A 17,893-nucleotide genomic window follows, 5' to 3' on the forward strand; every position below is an offset into this window, starting at 1 on the left:
AAGTGTTAGTTTCAAAGTAGTCACACCAGATGCCGACTTGGAAGTTGAGAGAGAGAGACAAGCGTTCTTATAAATTAATATTGCCAGTGATTAATATTTGATATTTTTAACATACATTCATCTCAGAGGAAAAAGCCCTCTTTGGTTAACGGCTGGGTGTTAGTCCTCCCATTGGTGAGGAGATGCTGCAAACCTTTGGATGTCACTTCAGGCAGAGACCGGATGAAAGAAAACAAGTGAACCCCGAGGCAGGTTCTCTTGGGGACCTGCCTCCTTAGGCTGAGCCAGCTGGGGCTGGGCATCCTGCATCCCTTCCCTCTGCCCATCCTTTCTCCTCTGTGCCTCCTGCTCCAGTCCCAGGCTGGTCCAGGCTGGAGGAGCCACTGGTTGGTTTCATCATGGCCAGGGACTCAGAAACTTCTCTTTTTTTCTGGGCTCTGCCAATAAGTGAAGTGGCTCATCCTGGGGTACTTGCCGGCAGGCCTGTCTTATTTCGTCTGCACAGTGTAAGCGTAAAAGGCTACCCTCATGTAAAAGTTGGTATATTTTCCCCCAAAGCCACATTTCCTGTGTCTCTTGGAAAATGGAAAGTCCTGGTGTCCCCGGGCTGGTTTCCCACACTGGCGCTGACTGGTGGTTGTGGCAGCCAGTAGGTGGTGGTAGTGCAGACGCACCTGAACCCACCGCCGTCTGGGTCTCCGCCACACCTGCCTCAGACGGCCAGCGGATGGCTGGGCTTTGTATCTGACCTGCACACGATCTGTTTCGTTTGCACAGTGTTGGTGTGCACTGCGCTAAAAAATTTTCGGAAGTTCTGACGGCCACGGCTGGTGGATGGCCAGTACATCACCCACAGGGATCATTTTAGGAGCTGGAAGGGAGAAGGGCGGGGACTTTACAAATGTGCAGGACAGTTTCTGACATGTTCTCAGGGTCTCTACCCTCCCGAGGTCTCTCCCAGTTGAGCCACTGATGTTCCTATGTCCTACAGGAAGGACTCCAGGACCCCTGATCTTATTTAGCCCGAGGCTTGTCAAGCGTGGACGTAATGCAGTTATCTTTGCTCGATTACAGAAGTTTGGTGCTGGGAGGGTCATGTGGTCATACTGAGAGGATGTGCAGTCAAGAATCAGACAGACAGGTTTAAATCCCAGCTCCATTCGTCATTAGCTGAGTGACTTGGGAAAAGAACTAGGCTTTCCAAGCTCCTGTTTGCTGTCCTGTAAAATGAAGATACTTTAAAGGAGTAAATGCTGGGTGTCGGACACTCAGTAAGCGCACAATGCCTGTTATAGACTTGTAGTATGGTTGAATAATATTTTGAGATACTGATTTATGATTTTTTTAAAGAATCCTGTCATCTTCTTCTCTCTCTTTTCCTCAGGAAAGGAAAAGCCAGCTCTGGCTTTCTTTGCCTTGAGGGAGATGTGGGCAGGGCAGAAAGCAGAGGTGACCTACAGGAATTCCAGGTCCGGATATGGTTTCCTGAAGCCTCGAGGATGCAGAAGGAAGAGGTGGAGGAGACAGGCAGGTCCTGAATGGCAGGGCCCTGGACCCTGCTTCCTGGTGGTGGCACAGGGAGGCGGAAAGACCAGAGAGGAGCGGCCGTGTGGCTTGTCTGGGGGAGTATGACCAGCAGCTTCCAGAAGGCTGGGTTGGCCCAGGTGAGGTGCAGAGGAAACAGGGGCCCCGGGCAGGGACAAGAAAAGACCACTGGGCGCCCCCCTGAACCTCGGCAGGCTGGAGAGTCACATGAGTGGAAGCACCTCTGCGGGGCTCTGTGCATAAATGACTACGGTTAATTTCCCCCCAGCCTGGAGGTTTGGGGGCACAATGCAGAAATTCCATTGATGTACAGAACAAGAAAAGAACCGATGATGCTTTGTACACACCTGAGATACACTCCAGCTCCATGAGCTTGTAAATCTCACGTTTCACAGATGAGGAGCTGAGACTGTCACCCAAGTACAGTCATTTGTGACTCATATTTGCAGAAGGCTTAACGCAGGAAAGCGCTTCAGTCTCTTTCCTTTGATCCTCCCGTGACCCTCTCAGGATCGTTGTCTCTGGGGAAGAGGAAACCGAGGCACCACCACGTGGCAGACCCAGGATTCAAGCCCAGGATCCTGCACTTTCCGGAGACCGTGCTCCCCCGCCTCCCCTGCCTCCCCTGCCTCCCCTGCCTGCCCTACCTCCTGGCCCCTTGCGGCAGGCGATGTCTGTCCCTTTGGCTCTCCTCCCATAGTGCTTATCACAGCAGGGTCCCCTATTGGATCCAATCTGCTCCCACCTGACTGTGGGCTTCCCGGGGGTCGACATGATATCAGCTCCCTATCTCTAGGTCCAGTGTTCAAGAAATCGAATTGAATTGGCTTTGTTGCTGCTCACGGTTGAGTGGAGATTACAAGGTCGGGTACCCAGGAGAAGCTGTCCCCAGCCCTGATTTTGTTTTAGATACGTTTGTGGGTCAGTCCCCACTCACAGGGAATCTACGCCGTGGAGTTGTCCCCACCTGGCCCTGGGTAACCAGTAATGAAATCTTATCGCGGCTTTTCTGAAAGCCTTTTGCAGGTCTCACCTGCTTCCACCCTCTTGGATACACAGTCTTAACGCTCTGTGCAGCCTGGGGCAGCATTCTTGATAGTGAGCCCGACTGCTCTTAGAACGTCCCAATCTTGCGGATAAACACAGAGCAGCCAGTGCCAAGGGATCTTTGTTTCTTGGCTTTGAGGGTCACCTTCCAGTGGGAGAGATGACCAAGCCTCACTTCCAAGGCTCATTGTCTGGGAATGTTTGCTGCTGGGTCAGCCTGGGACACTGGTGACATGGGACAGAGTGATGGAACACTGCCACCTGATGTCACTGAGCCCAGAGGGTCTCAGCCCCAGATGCTGCAAATGGGCCTGCAGCCCATGGATATGGTGGCCCCAACGGGTGTCCGGAGTCTGGAAGGGGCAAGCTAGAAGCAGAGTGACCCCCAGGCTTGACACTGTAAACTCATGACATTTCCACAGCATGCTTGGCCCTGCGATGTAGTGTGTAGCACGTCAGACCAGGGGTCTGGTGACTACTCAAACTCTTCTTCGTCACGGGCACACCCTTTAACTTCTCTGAGCCTCCATGTCCTCGTCTGCAGGACATAAGAAAGGTGCAGCCCGCTGTTCCTCAAGAGCAACGGGAAGACCATCTATTCATTCATTTGCTTATGAATGCTCAAACGTTTATTGAGCATCTACTACGTGTCATGCTAGGCATAGGCATATGGGAAGAAACGCCACCTAGATGTAGAGCCATTGGGACAGGACAGGCAGGCCCCCGCCTGGCAGGCAACGTCCTCAGGGAGGAACAGGAAACAGACCCCACCCTTCAGCGTGTTTTTCTGGCTTTTGAAAAGGGCCGTGCTGTGAAGACAGCTGCTTGTGCGGGGCGTGGAGAGCGGCAGTATCCAGCCTCCAGGGCAGGGATGTGGGTGGGACATTGCCATGGCGGGGATCAGACCTGCTGTCCTCCTAACTCTTGTCTTAACACATCCAGTTTCCCTGCGGACAGTCGTGCTCAGGCTCCTCCCTGAGGCCCTTACAAGTCAAATACAGGGAACTTCCGGGTCTGTCCCTCTCTGAGGCGCCCCCCACCCACGCCCGGGCCCAGCACATCCCACCCGTCTGCCCGCTCAGCCCGCCCTGCCCGCCCTCTCTGTCCCTGTCCCACGCCTTCCTCTTCCCCCCGCTATGTAGATGTCTCTCCTGCGCGGTGTTGGTGTCCGCGGCCTGCATCGCTGTCCCCTGCACACCCGTGGTGCCCAAGCCCTGACTCGGTGCTGAGTTTCCAGTTTATAGCCTCCGCTCACTGCCGGGACATGATTTTCTCCACCCCCTCCATGGCTGAGTCCTTGTCTTCCTTTACGCCCTCATTCTCGCTCCGGCTGCAGGCCCGAAGGCATGTGTGGCCCGTCTGGCCCAGACACTGGGACCCTCTACCCATCACAGCCCCTGCGTGTGTGCTTCCCAGAGGCTTCTCCTGGACCCCTGGGTGGGCCTCAGATGCCAAGTCTTGGCCTAACCTGTTCCCTAAAGCTGACCATCATGTCACAGCTTCCTTCTTCCTCTCTGCGTGCGGCACACGTCTGCCTCCCCGCTCACCTCCCCGCTCACCTCCCCGCTCACGGCACACGTCTGCCTCCGTGCTCACCTCCTCGCTCACCTCCCCGCTCACCTCCCCGCTCACCTCCCCGCTCACCTCCCTGCTCACCTCCCTGCTCACCTCCTCCGTCCTCCCAATTGCTCATTGGATCCAGGATCTACCCCTCCCCTTCCCAGCACCCTCTGAACATGGGCCAAGGGCCACAGCCCTGGGTGTGCGGGGGTCTTGGGCCTGCTGTCTCTCTTAGACCCCGGGTGACAAATTGAACACTCTCTGCCTCAGATGCCATTTTGGGGGTAGACTGATTTCTCTCTGGAAAACTGGGCTTGGGGGACTGAGCTGGGGGCTCTTGGACAGGCCAAGCTGCCAGCTCCCGTGAAGTCAGGCCCAGGGAGGGGAGGATGTGGGGGCAGGAGTGGAGTGGGGTCTGTTGCACGTAGGCTTCTTGACACTCCATAAGGTGGAGCATGGACAGGTTTCTGCTGGTGGCCCGATCTGCATTAGCTTAGGAAGTCTTGTTTGGAAGGGAATATCAGATTGGGGGACCCGTGTGACATTTCTCGGCATGTGTACCCTTCATCTTTGAAGTCCCTGGAGTGGTGGAACTTTGGCCTTTATCGGAGGAGGTATCGGCAGTCTGGGGTGCTATCTTAATGTGTTTGTGGAGCGGCTGGAAGTCAGAGGCTATCTCTGCAGCCTGGGCTCCCCGCCAGAGGGAACCGCACACCCTCCATAAAGGCTGGAGGATCGGGCACTGGCTCCAGCTGCGGTCGGCCTACCATCCAGGATGAAGTGTCTCGTGGTGTTACTTGCAGTCCTCACTCTGACCCAGGGCAGTGGCATCACTAGGTGGGTGTCAAGCTCCAGGGGATGGGAAGGGCATCTTGAGCATCCCTCTGGGCTGGCCTCTCCCTGGTCTTCCAGCCATCGGTTCCCCTGGGAAGTCTTTGGAGTAAATGCAGCAGGTCCCCAAAATAATCGTTCCCTGTCAGCCCCGTCGCACGTTGGGACCTTTTCCTCTACACTTCAAGGTGTGGGGCAGCCTGGGAGACTGAGGTCCTGGCTTCTGGAGTCAAACTGTCCACAGTTTGATCCCCAGCTCCAACTCGAACCTGACCCACTGTGCCCAGTTTCTTAGTCCGTGGTCTAATTAGGATGACAGAAGCATCTGTCTCTTAGGGTTATGAGGAGCAGATGAGCTAATAGTCATAAGATGCTTTTAACAACGCCTGGCACCTTGTAAGAGCCATGTATGCATTTGTCAAACAAAATGAAGTTCTCTGTGGTACCAAGTCCTTTGTGGGTGACGTTCCCAGGTTCTCTTCCCAAAATAACGACTGATGTTTATTGAGGTGCTTGCTCCCAGGTGCCAGACACGTAACTAGATTTTACCTATAGTCTCACTAGTCCTCATGGACTAGGTGAATATTATTTGCATTTTACCACTGAGGATGCTGGTTCAGGGAGGGTCAGAGCTGCCCAAGGCCACGTGGTTCGTAAGGCGGGAGTTGGGATTTGGTCCCAAGTGGACTTGCGTGTTGACGTGATATCACACTACTTCTGGTTTCCAGGCTTGAGCTTGTTTTGAGGGAAGTTTCTTGGGACCTTGTGCTGGGAGAAGACAGCTCAGCGGAGTCACGGTTACCGCTGTGGGAGTCACCAGGCATGTAGCAGGGAGAGGATGAGTTGATTGGGAACCAGAGCTGAGCAGGCAAGAAGCATTGGGGACCTGGACATAGGGACACAGGAAAGAGCAGCTGTGGGCTTGGTCCCAGGAGCTCAGCCCAGCCTCCTTCCCTTAAGGCTTAAGTCCTTTTCTATCATCAGAGACCAAGGCTGAGAAATGTCTCGAGAGCTTTCATTTGTAAGTCAGGTCCTGGCTGAGGTCACACACGAGGGCTCAGGGCGAGAGGCATCTAAGGACAGACCATAATTCACACACAAAGCTGTTCCATATGGGGTCGTGAATAACACACGAAACGTCATTTTCTGTATGCGTCTTAAAACTGCTGCCATTTTATTACCCTCAAAGCACTTGCACATCTGTAGTCTCGTTACCCTCAAGTCAGCCCAACGCGGGAGAACCATGTGACTCTGGGAGCTGGAAGGGCCGCTGGGGATCAGGAAGCTCCATTCCTTCAGCCTCCGGGAGAGGAGACCAAGGGCCAGAGAAGCGAAACCGCTCGGTCAAAGGCAGGGCCAGGAGAGTGGCTGGAAAGGAAAGAGTTAATCTGTTTTGCAGAGGAGGGAGCTGAAGCTCAGAGGTCTCCGGGAGCCGCTCAAGGTGCCACGGACCAGCTCCTGCCGTGTCCCCTCTCCATTCTGTTCCTGTTGATCTGCTTCCGTCACCCAACACCCGAACTCTATTGGGAGCTCCCTGGGCTGGGGACCACGGGCTCCGCTGAAAGCCTCTGAAGAATTTCCCCCACCGTAGGCTACCAAGAGAGCCAAGAAAAGGGGTTACAAAGGGCGGGAGCACTGGCCTAGTATTTACTAGTGTCGGGGACAAAGTTTTTCAATCCGGACAGTGTGCTCAGGAGGGTAGAGACCCAACCCTATTCACTACTGTGTCCCCTGTGCCTCGTACAGTGTCTGGCACATCGTAGGTGAACGGTAAGACTTTGGAAACTGAATGATAACGTGCTCAGTGTCTCTCAAACCTCAGAGTTGCAAAACTCATTAGTGGGTTATAAAATGTATCTACCGAGTCTCCACCAGCATTAAAAAAAAGAGAGAGAGAAAGAAGTAGAAAATATCAGAGTGCACTATGCTGAGTCAGGGTAGGCACTGACATGTGAACTCATATAAAATATATTTTTTACTTTGTGTTATGATAAAACAGCAGGGGAGTGGTCTGCAGAGCCCAGAGCATCCAGGCGCTCCTCAGAGGCTGGGCGGCCTGTGGGATGTTAACCCTCCTTGCTAACCTTTCCTTCTCCTCAGGGTCCCTCTGCACAAAGGCAAGTCGCTGAGAAAGGCCCTGAAGGAGCGTGGGCTCCTGGAGGACTTTCTGAGGACGCACCGCTATGCCATCAGCAAGGAGAACTCCGGCGTCGGCAAGGTGGCCCGCGAGCCCCTGGTGAACTACCTGGACGTGAGTGGCTCTGCCAGTCTTCTAGTTATGATTCTCATACAGGGTATGGGGGATGCCCCTGCCCCACCTCCATCGCCACCTTTGGCCCCCATTTCAGGGGTCACCCAGCCCAGAGGGGTGTGGAGGCTGCCTCCCCACCCTACGCTCCCGCCTTCAAGGCTCTTAGTGTCTGGCTGGAAGGGTCTGAGCTCAGACGACCTTCTCCTTCCTGTAGACAACATCCCTGGGATGGGGGTGTTGGCGGGGGGACGTCATCTGCTCCCAGATCCAACCTCACACCCGCCTGCCTTGCCTTTCCTGGCCCAGGCAGCCCATGTCCCATTCTGGGCTCAGCAGGGATGGGCAGCTGGTGGCCTTTCTGCAGCTGCCCAGGACACGGCAGGAAAGCCCTGAGCCTGCTTTCTTCCTGGAGCCTGACTCTCTCATCTGTCCCTCTTGGCAATAAACACCCGCCTTTTCTCTCTGCGTTCTTGTTTCCTCATCGAGGTCATCTTCACCACCCTCCACCCACCCCAGCCCGAGCTCTGACACACGGGGAGAGCTGGCGAGGAGTGTGGCAGGCACAGCTGGGTTGAGACTTGAGGCCTGTACCTAACTGGTGCTCCCCTCTCTGTCCCTGCCCCTGGCAGGTGTCCCAGTCTCACTTTTTGATCTAAAGTCAAGGCAGGGCTTACTTTTTGGTCTAAAGTCTGCTTTGGGGGCAGATCCCGGCAGTGGTCGTAGGGCCGGTGGGAGGGGCAGACCAGGTGTGGCTGGGAGCGGGGAGGTGGACACCCAGCGTAAGGGCTGGAGAACCCTCCCCTGTTTCTTCCCCTTTGACCTCCCGGGTCTCTGGGCAGAAAGCACAGGGTCGACAAACCTGAGCAGGCTCTGTGCCTGGAATCAACCCTCACCTGCCCACTGCCCTCCACGCCCTTGACCCTGTGCCCTCTGTCCTCAGAGTCAGTACTTTGGGAAGATCAGCATCGGGACCCCACCCCAGGACTTCACCGTGGTGTTTGACACTGGTTCCTCGGACCTCTGGGTACCCTCTGTCTACTGCAAGAGTGACGCCTGCAGTGAGTGACCTCCCTTCCCCTGCTGCCCTCCGGGGTCGGACTCTGGGCCAGCTTGTCAGCAGCGGTCAGGGTGGCCAGGGGGGAACCGAGGTGGTGGCAGAGCTTGTCCCCTGTCTTTGCTCAGTCCTTCCAAGTGGCCGCGGACCGGGAAGGTGTACAAATCCTGGGTCTCGTGTATGGAACTCAAGCTGAAAGTGAGGGAAGCTTGGTTTTTTGTTTTGTCTCTGGAAGGAGCCAGGGCGAGCTGCTTACTCTCCTGGGTTCTCAGTTTTCCTTTCTATAAAATGGGGCCACAGCACATTAGGGGGTGCTGGGTGGGTAAAAGAGAGAAGACCTATTACTAATGATGAGAAAACATTATATATGTTCTAATTTCTGGGATGGTCGGTGCTCTTTTCATCCCCATTTACCAGATGAAGAAACCAAGTTCAGAGAAAAAAAGAAACTGGTCTAAGGTTACAAAGCAGATAAAAGTGAAGTGTTCCAGGAAACCACGGAAATGGCTTTTTCTTCCTCCTTCCCTCCCTCCTTCCTTCCTTCCTTCCTTCCTTCCTTCCTTCCTTCCTTCCTTCCTTCCTTCCTTCCTTCCTTCCTTCCTTCCTTCTTTCCTTCCTTCCTTCTTCCTTTCTTCTCTCTCTCTCTCTCTCTCTCTCTCTCGCTTTGGAAACTCACAGGTAGCACTGGTGGGTTGAGCAGCAAAGAATCATTTTCTTTATTAAGTTCTGTGGGTTTAAGAGAGAACTGGCTGCTTATTTTCAGTAGAGACAATGGTTAGCGTTTGGACTATATCTTTATAAGATCGAGTGAGGGTTTCAGTCCTGGCTGGCACGTCGAGTGGCGAGAATATCTGATGGGCCCCACTAACTCTGGGTCTGTGTTCCAGAAAACCACCGCCGCTTCAACTCATCCGAGTCCTCCACCTTCCAGAAACTGGGCCAGCCCCTGTCCATCCAGTACGGCACAGGCAGCATGGAGGGGATTCTGGGCTCTGACACCGTCACCGTGAGTGGGGCTTTGGGCCAGTCAGCGCTCACCTTTCCCTCCCCGTCAGCTCAGCTGCCTTCTTACCCAGACACGGAGGCTCTGGGGGGCTGAACCTCCCTCCTCCGCTGTTGTCCACATCGGTCCTCAGAGGCTTTTCCAGGTCCAGTGTTCATCTCCCCAATCCGTTTTGTCATCCATCCTTGCCATGGTTGGTTGAGAATTCTGAGCCAGTGTCATATGTGTGACCTCATCTTAAATCCACTTCCTCCAACAGCCGGCTGAGGAAGGTATTATTATCCCCACTATTCAGACGAGGAAACCGAGGCTCAGATGAGTTGATAACCTGCCTGAGCTCACAGAGTCGGTGACTGTGAGAGCTGAGTGCCAGACCCACGTCCCCGACCCTCTGAACACTGCTCTTGGCTGGAGCTCACTCTTCTTTCAAGGCAAAGAGCACCTATGCCCGCTGGACACAGGTCCCCTTTCTCTCGCCTCTTTTTGGCCCCTGAAGTCCCTAATACAGCACGAAGTAAGTGCCCAGTGCAGGCTAGCTTCTTTCTTTCCTTCCCCACCCACCATCCAAGATGAAAAATGGAGCAGCATCCCTTGGCATTTATCACCTTGATCTTCTTTGAGTTCTTCCTTGGGTCTGGCTGAAGTCCTTTTTGGCTTTGAGCTGAAAAAGACACAGCCTTTCTCTGTTGACAGCCCCCTCTTCAGCCTCTTCCCTTGGCTGAGCACGTGCCCACCCAACTCAGGTGTCCCCAAGAGTCAGTACCAGACAGCCACTGGCTGAGGTGGCCCAGCAGACAGGCCTCTGGAAGGCTATGTCCCCTGCCCAGGCGCTACCTGGGGCCATTTGCTTTCTTTTCTGGTCTTTTGGGTTCAGGAAAAGAGCCTGCATCTTTGCCGGGAAGCTGACCCTTGCTTGCTGGCCTAGGTTGTTGTGCTTCCGGCTGCGTTCACTCACCCTCCATGGGGAGGGGGCAGGGAGAGAGAGCCTCAGGGACCAGGTCCCCCTCAGCCGTCTCACGTGAAAGTGAGAGCGAGTTGGGGCATCCGAGGGAGAGAAATATCAGGGTAGGTGGAGAGGAGTTAAGGGGCCAGAGGAGTGAGAGGAGGTGTAAGAAGCAGGACCAGAGCACAGGGAACTCTAGGACAAAGGCTTCATCCTCAGTGCCATCAGGAACCTTTGGAGGGGTGACATGACTTGATATCCATTTTCAAAGATCACTTCGGCTGCCCGTGTGGGGGATGGGTCACTGGGACAGAGTGGAAGTAGGGGGGCCCATGGGACACTATGGTGGCTCAGAGTCGGATGTCCAGGCAAGTGGGCAACTTAATAGACTATCTGGGAGTTAGCACCTCCTTCTCAGAATGCCAATAAATATTCAACGGCCAAACACTTAGTAAGTGCTGGATAAATGTTCAGCATTGGTGTTATTTAGCCTAAGCAGTACCTTGAGATGCAGGTGCTATTATTCCATTAAACAGATGAGGAGATCTAGGCTCCAAGAGGTACTTGTCTCGGGTGACACGGTCAGTTCAGCCGGTCTTTTATATGCAAAATGCATGTGTGGTCTTCTGGTCCATCCACAGCTGTTCCCTGGGAGATGCCCCAGGTGCAGCCCCTGGGAGGGCTACAGGCCAGCAGAGGGCCTCGGGGCACCCCTCATCCCACTGCCTTCTTTGGGCTCGTCCCCCAGCTTCTGCACCAAGAACACGCTGTCTGCATCCTCCGCTGTGTCCTCCCACTCCCTCCTCCCCTCCCACTGCGCCATTTCTCTCAGAACCGTGGCCCAGAGCAGGGAAGGGTGGCCCAGAGCAGGGAAGGGTGGCCTGGCACAGGGAAGGGTGGCCTAGAGCAGGGAAGGGTGGCCTCTTTCGTTAGCTCTGCTAACTGCGGGCTGGCGGGGGGAGGGGGGCCTGGCTGCCTCCGGCGAAGGGCCCCTGGTAGAGGTCACTCTGCTTCTCTTTCAGGTCTCCAACATTGTGGACTCCCGCCAGACTGTGGGCCTGAGCACCCAGGAGCCTGGCGACGTCTTCACCTACTTCGAGTTCGACGGGATCCTGGGCCTGGCCTACCCATCTCTGGCCGCCAAGGACTCGGTGCCTGTGTTTGACAACATGATGAAGCATCACCTGGTGGCCCAGGACCTGTTCTCTGTGTACATGAGCAGGTAGGAGCTGCAGCCAGCCTGGGCCAGATCTCCACAGCCTGGCAAGGACTGTCAGCTGGAGAGTGTCCACCCGTTGGGGACACTGCAGCTCACGGTGGTCACCAGCGGCCAGGCAAACCCTCTCCTTGTTTCTAGGCAGGGTCCCCAGCGTAGTCACTGATGCAGCCAGAGTTTACTGGGCTGAAATCTGACTTTCAGTCCTGGCATTTAAAAAGAAAAAAAGAAGCCTGGCCCCATCTCTGCCCAGGGGCTCTTAACTCTTTTACAAAGCAGCAGGCCTCGGTGACCATTTGTCGATGTCATTGAGATTCACAGACTTTTAGAGCAGAGTCCAGAGGAGTCTTACCTTCTCCTTTCACGTGTGGGAAACTGAGGCCCGTAGGGACGACCACCCGGGGAGCTGGTGGCCGAGCCACGCCTGGAATCCAGGGCGGCTGACTTCATCCACTTGCCCCAGCTTTCTCCACCTGCCGTGGTGATGGTGCAGCTCAGCTGGACATAGGGGTGGGGGCAGGACAGGGAGAAGGGGACCATACCTGGGAGAAGCAGTTGGGTGGCTGAGGTCAGAGGAACCCAGGCAAGAGATAAATTGGTTCATTCATTCATTCATTAATTCATTCATTCACTCAGTAGATGTTTGTGGGCTCCTTCCAAGTGCAGGGACTCTGCCAGGAGATGAGGACAGATCAGCAAACAAGAAAAGCTGAGAGTTAACTTTTTACAGGGTCCACAGATCACACACAGTCACATGCACAATGATGAATCTGTGGGGAAAAGGCTCACTGACTGCTGGGGAGACCCACACACATCAGAGGCTGAGCAGTCACATGGAAGCCTCGTCTAACCGAGGCGTGTGTGTGCAGGTGGCAGGGGAAGTGCCGCTGAGCACGAGTGGGAGCTTTCCAGGGGAGACAGAGGGGCAGAGCATTTTAGGCAATGGGCACGGCATGCAGGGAGGCGGCAGGGTCCTTGACGAAGTCCAGGAACCGGGACAGCAGAGTGGGAAGCAGGTAACACTAGTGTGCCAATCGGCGTTCCCTGGCCATGAGACAGGACACAGAGGAGTTTGGGCTGAGGTGATAGTTTAATTCAAAGTGTGTGGGACCTCGTTGAGGATACTCCCTTCTGCTCGTGGGCAAAGGGCTGGGGGCAGAACGTTTTGGGTGGTGGGAGGCGGGGGCACAGGGCGACAGCTGGGAACACCTGAGTGTGGCCTGCGCAGAGCTTGGCAGCCATGCAGCCTGCAAGGTGGGCTGCTTCCTGACCTCCCCTCACACAGCTCCCGATGCTGCCTCAGATTGGGGGAGGGGTCTGCAGAGCTCAGAGGAAAAGGATGCTGCAGCCGGGTGTTGGAGCCACAACGAGCCTGTCCTTGGTTTCAGGAATGACCAGGGGAGCATGCTGACGCTGGGGGCCATCGACTCATCCTACTACAGAGGCTCACTGCACTGGGTGCCCGTGACCGTGCGGGAGTACTGGCAGTTCACTGTGGACAGGTGAGTGATGGGCAGCTGTGAACCCGGCCAGAGGCCGACTTTAGGTGTGGGGACGTTGAGGGCCAGGGTGGCAGCCCAGGAGGCTCTGAGAAGGCCTGCAGCACGGTAGCTCCAAAGACCATGACATCAGAGTCTGAATTAGACACTCGCGAGGCCAATGACCTTTGACAGTGAGAATGTCAAACCTTCACCTAGTCTTTGCTAACATGGCGAGCTGTGCCAATGGAGCACCTGCTTCCTGTTGGGTGTCGTACCGAGTGGTAACATGACTGTCTCGTTCAGTCCTCACTAAAGCCTCATGAGGTAGGCGCCATCGTCATCCTCATTTTATCCTTTACTAATATCGAGTTTGAACCTCACTCCCATCCCGGGGGAAGTCAAGGAAGGCGTTGTTAACGTGCCCATTTTGTGGGTGAGAAGCCTGAGGGCAGGAAGGTTGAGTTAACTTGCCCAGATGTGCAGCAAGTAAATGGTGGGGAGAAAATTTGAAGAAACCAGATCTTCAAGTGACTGGTGCAGTACACAACCCACCCCAAATGCACAGGACTTTGCTGTTTTATGGCAGTTTCTGTCCCATAGAAGGTGGGGTGGCCTCGATTTAGCCACTGAGTTGGGAGAAAATGGTTTTCTGTCTTTCCTCTGAGCTCAGGAAGTTATGGAGACTTAAAAGGGGCCTGAGGGTCCTGGCAGGGGAGAATCCGCAGGGCCCCGGGGAGGAAGGGCCAGATGCCAGAATACCACAAGGCCATCCTGTCCCCCTCTGCAGCGTCACCGTTGACGGGGTGGTGGTGGCCTGTGACGGTGGCTGTCAGGCCATCCTGGACACAGGCACTTCCATGCTGGTTGGGCCTAGCAGTGACATCCTCAACATCCAGCAGGCCATCGGTGCCACAGAGGACCAGTATGGCCTGGTGAGTCCAGGCCCTTACACCCCTGCCCCTGCCCCTCCTTTGCACATGGAAGAAATGGCAAAGGGAATGGGTAAGGAAGCCTGTTTACCCCACAGAAGTTAAGATTTTTTGGATTTCCGGGGAGGCCTTCACAGTGGCCTTCCGGCTGTGACTCACCGCTGTTCCCAGGTCTCACCCAGTGGCGACAGCCTGACGTCTCGTCCCCAGGAGGGTCGCACGTCCCTGACCGCTGAGCTTTGCTGTGCCCCCTTGTTCCTCCTCCACCCACTGGTCTCCCCTCTTCCTCCCTGAGAGCTAAGAGCTCTCGGTGTTCTCGGGAGCCTGGCTGGGCCTGAGGGGAAACTCTGGGGCAAACCTCTCTTCGTCCCAAGCTGGGGCCTGTCCCTGGGTTGGCTGACAGCTGGTCCTTATCAATGTGACTCTTTTGAGGACCACGTCTTGGGAGTCCCAGCCCGAGAGCCTCCCCAAGGCCCTCTGAGAAGGCAGTCTCCTCCCCATCACCTGGCTTCTGGTGCAGAGGAAGGGGTCCTGCCCGGGACCTTCTCTGCCTCTTCCAGTCAGATGACACTCATCATCCTTTAAAGAGGACATCCTCTGGTCTTTAAAAAAAATATTATTTATTATTAAAGTACAGCGACATACAATATTAAATGAGTTTCAGGTGTACAATACAGTGATTCGACATTTACACACCTTACGATGTGATCACTGATAGTTACCATCTGTCGCCGTACCAAGTTATTATGATGTTACTGACTATGTTCTTTACGCCGCACATGAAATCTCCATGACTCATTTATTTCGTAACTGGAAGTTAGTGCCCCTCAGTCCCTTTCACCTTGTTCACCCGTTCCCACCCCTCTGGCAACCAGTTTGTTTTCTGAGTCCATGAGTCAGTTTCTGTTTTGTTTTGTTTGTCTGTTTGTCTGTTAGTTTAACATCAACTGTGGAAGCCTGAGCAGCATGCCCACGGTGGTCTTTGAGATCAACGGCAGAACGTACCCACTGCCCCCCTCCGCCTATACCAGCCAGGTATGAGTCTCAGGAGAAGGCGCCCCAGCTGGCCGAGCTCCCTCCTCCTCTGTCGCGCAAGTCAGCGAAGTTGGTGATTAAGTGGTTAAGCGGCAGGTCCTCGATAGACAATGCAGGGCGTAGTGTAGGCCTACTGACCCTTCTGAGTGGGGCCCCGTTGTCCTTGGGCTTTGTTTGTGGCTGCTGCCGGCTGGTTCTGGAATAAATGGGGCAGTTCAGAGGGATAGAGCCCAGTGGCTTCAGTGGCGGCAGGGGGAGGGGCAGGACCACAGCGTCCTGTGGAACCTCCACCCACTGCTCCAGCTGCCGAGCCCAGGGGGCTGGAGCTCTGCCTAGGAATCTCTTAGATACCTTGGGCTCTGTGGGGACCTGACCATCATCCCTGCTGATCTGCTGGCCTCAGCTTCGACCTAATCCAAAGCATCTCAAACTGGCAAGGCCTCGGGCCCCTAATCCTGCTCTGGCCGGTCATCAGGAAAGTAGGTGATGCGAATTGGAAGGCAGGGGGCTGGAGAGGACAGGTGAAGAGAGTCGGGTAAGGGGACCCGCCAGGCGATCTTGGATTAAGGCACTTAATTTTTTGAACATCAATTTATTTATCTGTTGAGTGAGATGAATCTGATGCTTGTTTGCCTACCTTGGAAGGTGATTTCAGGGATGAAGGGAACTAACAGAAGAGAGAGCAATTGGGCGTGGGGTGGGTTAGGGGAAGGCGCTGGGCAGCTTCACCTCAATCCTGCCTTTCCCAGGACATGGACTTCTGCACCAGTGGCTTCCAGGGCGAAGATGACTCCCAGCTGTGGATCCTGGGGGATGTGTTCATCCGGGAGTATTTCAGCGTATTCGACAGGGCCAACAACCGCGTGGGGCTGGCCAAGGCCATCTGATTGTACCATTGACCGTGGACCACGCTGCTCCAAACACATGCACGTGCACACACATGCACGCATGCGCATAGATCAAGTTTTCAGGCAGATGGTTCTCAATAAATACCACATTTATGCACAGCCTCGCTTCCGTTGGGGCTAAAGCCCTGCACCTTTATGGGGTGGGGTGGGGCTGTCGCGAGGTATGTCTGGCAAAGCTGGGGCCACATCAGTGGGGGAGGGTTGGAGACACCGCTGATGGGTAGAGATTTCCCAAGGGAATTGGCCATTTCAAGCTCAGGTCAGGCAAAACCAAGGTCTATTTGCCTTCCTGTTATCTCACTCTAGATCTTTCTAAGGAAAGAGTACAGTAGGGGAGACCATCGCATGATGAGACTTGTACCTGGAGAGCAAGAGCTTAGGGTACGGGGCTGAGCAGAGAGCGCTGACTCAGGTAGAGAAAAGCTCGGGGTCAGTTAAGAGAAGGGCCTGGCTGCCCCTTGGAGAAGGCAGGAGAGCAGGCCGAGGGCGTTGCGGAAGGCCTGAGGGTCTTGAGGTTGCTGTGACCACGGCCCAGGGTTCCAGCCTCAGTTCTGGAGGCTCCGAACCTGACTTGCCAGTGCCCGGTGAGCGGGTCCATCATTCCATCAAAAAGGTTAGTGTTTTCTTCAACAGGGGATGGGGCACTTGCCCCGGCTTCTGGGCCATGTGCTGTCGGTCCCTGCCCTGTCTTGTCCTGACCACACTCGCCCTGCTAACACCTGAGGAGCAAGTGAGTCCTGCAGGTATAGGTTTGTCCATGACACTTCACAAAGGAGACTGTCTTTTATGAAGATGAGTATGTGGCGGGGAGTTCCCAGCAGGATCTGTGGAGTCTATTGACAGGGTCCTTCGGGGGCATTTCATGGGGCTTTTCTCAGCTATGCCCAAGGACAACCAAGATGAAGAGCCTCGGGCAGTGGATATACTGTCTGCACTGCTTGTCTGGGTCTGTGGCTGAACAGCCAGCACGAGTCACAGAGGCATAGGTGGCCTCTGGCAGGGAAGGAGCAGGGGCAGGCTGAGGGGGTGACCTGGAGGAGGGAGGGCTCAGGCTACAGTCCAGGGTGAGCGGAGGAGCCTGGAGTAGGCTGGGGCCGAAGTTACTGTGCAACGTTCCAAGGCTTCAAGGACAGAGGGCCGCGGGCCTCGGCATTTGAGCCGAACGGGGTCAGGGAGGCGAGCGTGGTGCCGAGGAACAGGTCCGGCACTGGGTGACTTCTCCGAGCCTCGCTTTTCTTATCTAAGCCCAATTGCTGTCTGTTTGCCAAGAAGGAGACAGAACTGGGCCACTTTCATTATTTTTAGGCTTCTTGTAGATTAAAAAAAAAGTGCCGAACAGGCTCACAAAAATTGTGTTATATTTCAGTGGTTTATGCTTGACTAATTGTATTTTAAACACCTAAACTTTAATTGAACATAACGAAGAAAGTCTAAATATGATGACTTTCATAAGTGGGAGGCTTGGACCAAATGTTCCCCCACTGCACACCCAGCCCACCCCCGGGCCACCCCGGGCCCATCTGGCCCCCGTGGCCATCCTGTCCTGAGAGGCTGCGGACCACACGGTGACCTCAGGCAGCTCCCTCCCGGGGCTAATAGGGTGTGGAGAGTCCGCATTCTGCTCCTGGGGATTCAGGAGCAGAGAAAGCTCTGCCTGGAATGTTCTCCACGCCTGGTCCCTTTGACTGATTTTTAATTGTCCTTCAAACCTGACCTCAGTCCAAATCTCTTCAGGACGCTCCTGACCAGGCTGGAGGACCAGGGCCCTCCCCGTGCCCCGGCTCTCCTCAGGGTAATGCTTCGTATTCTGACATTTATTTCCTTGTCTGTCTCTGCTACGGACTGTGGGCTCTCTGAGGACAGACACTGTGCTCCTCTCATGTTGATACCTTGGGTGCCTGACTCATGGCATGCCACTCCCAAGTACTGTTAAAGAGGAGATGAACGAATGAATGAATGAACAAATGATGCAATCAGAGAGGTCCTCAAGAATCACACTGCTTGATACTGGTGTCCTCTTTCCTCTTGAGTCTTTACCCCCTCCCCCACTCCCAACACACACGCGCTCAGGCCCACCCCACATCTTCCCC

The 17,893-nt window shown here is 54.9% G+C and overlaps 1 protein-coding gene across 1 annotated transcript; it reads left to right on the forward strand.

The window, feature by feature from the left end:
- The first annotated feature begins 4,927 nt into the window (after positions 1 to 4,927).
- Positions 4,928 to 15,782, forward strand: LOC102896975 (chymosin). Its single transcript, XM_006919623.1, has 9 exons — positions 4,928 to 4,989; positions 7,084 to 7,234; positions 8,175 to 8,292; positions 9,176 to 9,294; positions 11,257 to 11,456; positions 12,839 to 12,952; positions 13,719 to 13,863; positions 14,797 to 14,895; positions 15,645 to 15,782. Exons 1-9 carry the CDS (start codon positions 4,928 to 4,930, stop codon positions 15,780 to 15,782), a joined length of 1,146 nt encoding a protein of 381 aa, XP_006919685.1.
- Positions 15,783 to 17,893: the final 2,111 nt, after the last annotated feature.

This window comes from Pteropus alecto, unplaced genomic scaffold, assembly GCF_000325575.1.
Source record: "Pteropus alecto unplaced genomic scaffold, ASM32557v1 scaffold106, whole genome shotgun sequence".
Classification (NCBI taxonomy): domain Eukaryota; kingdom Metazoa; phylum Chordata; class Mammalia; order Chiroptera; family Pteropodidae; genus Pteropus; species Pteropus alecto.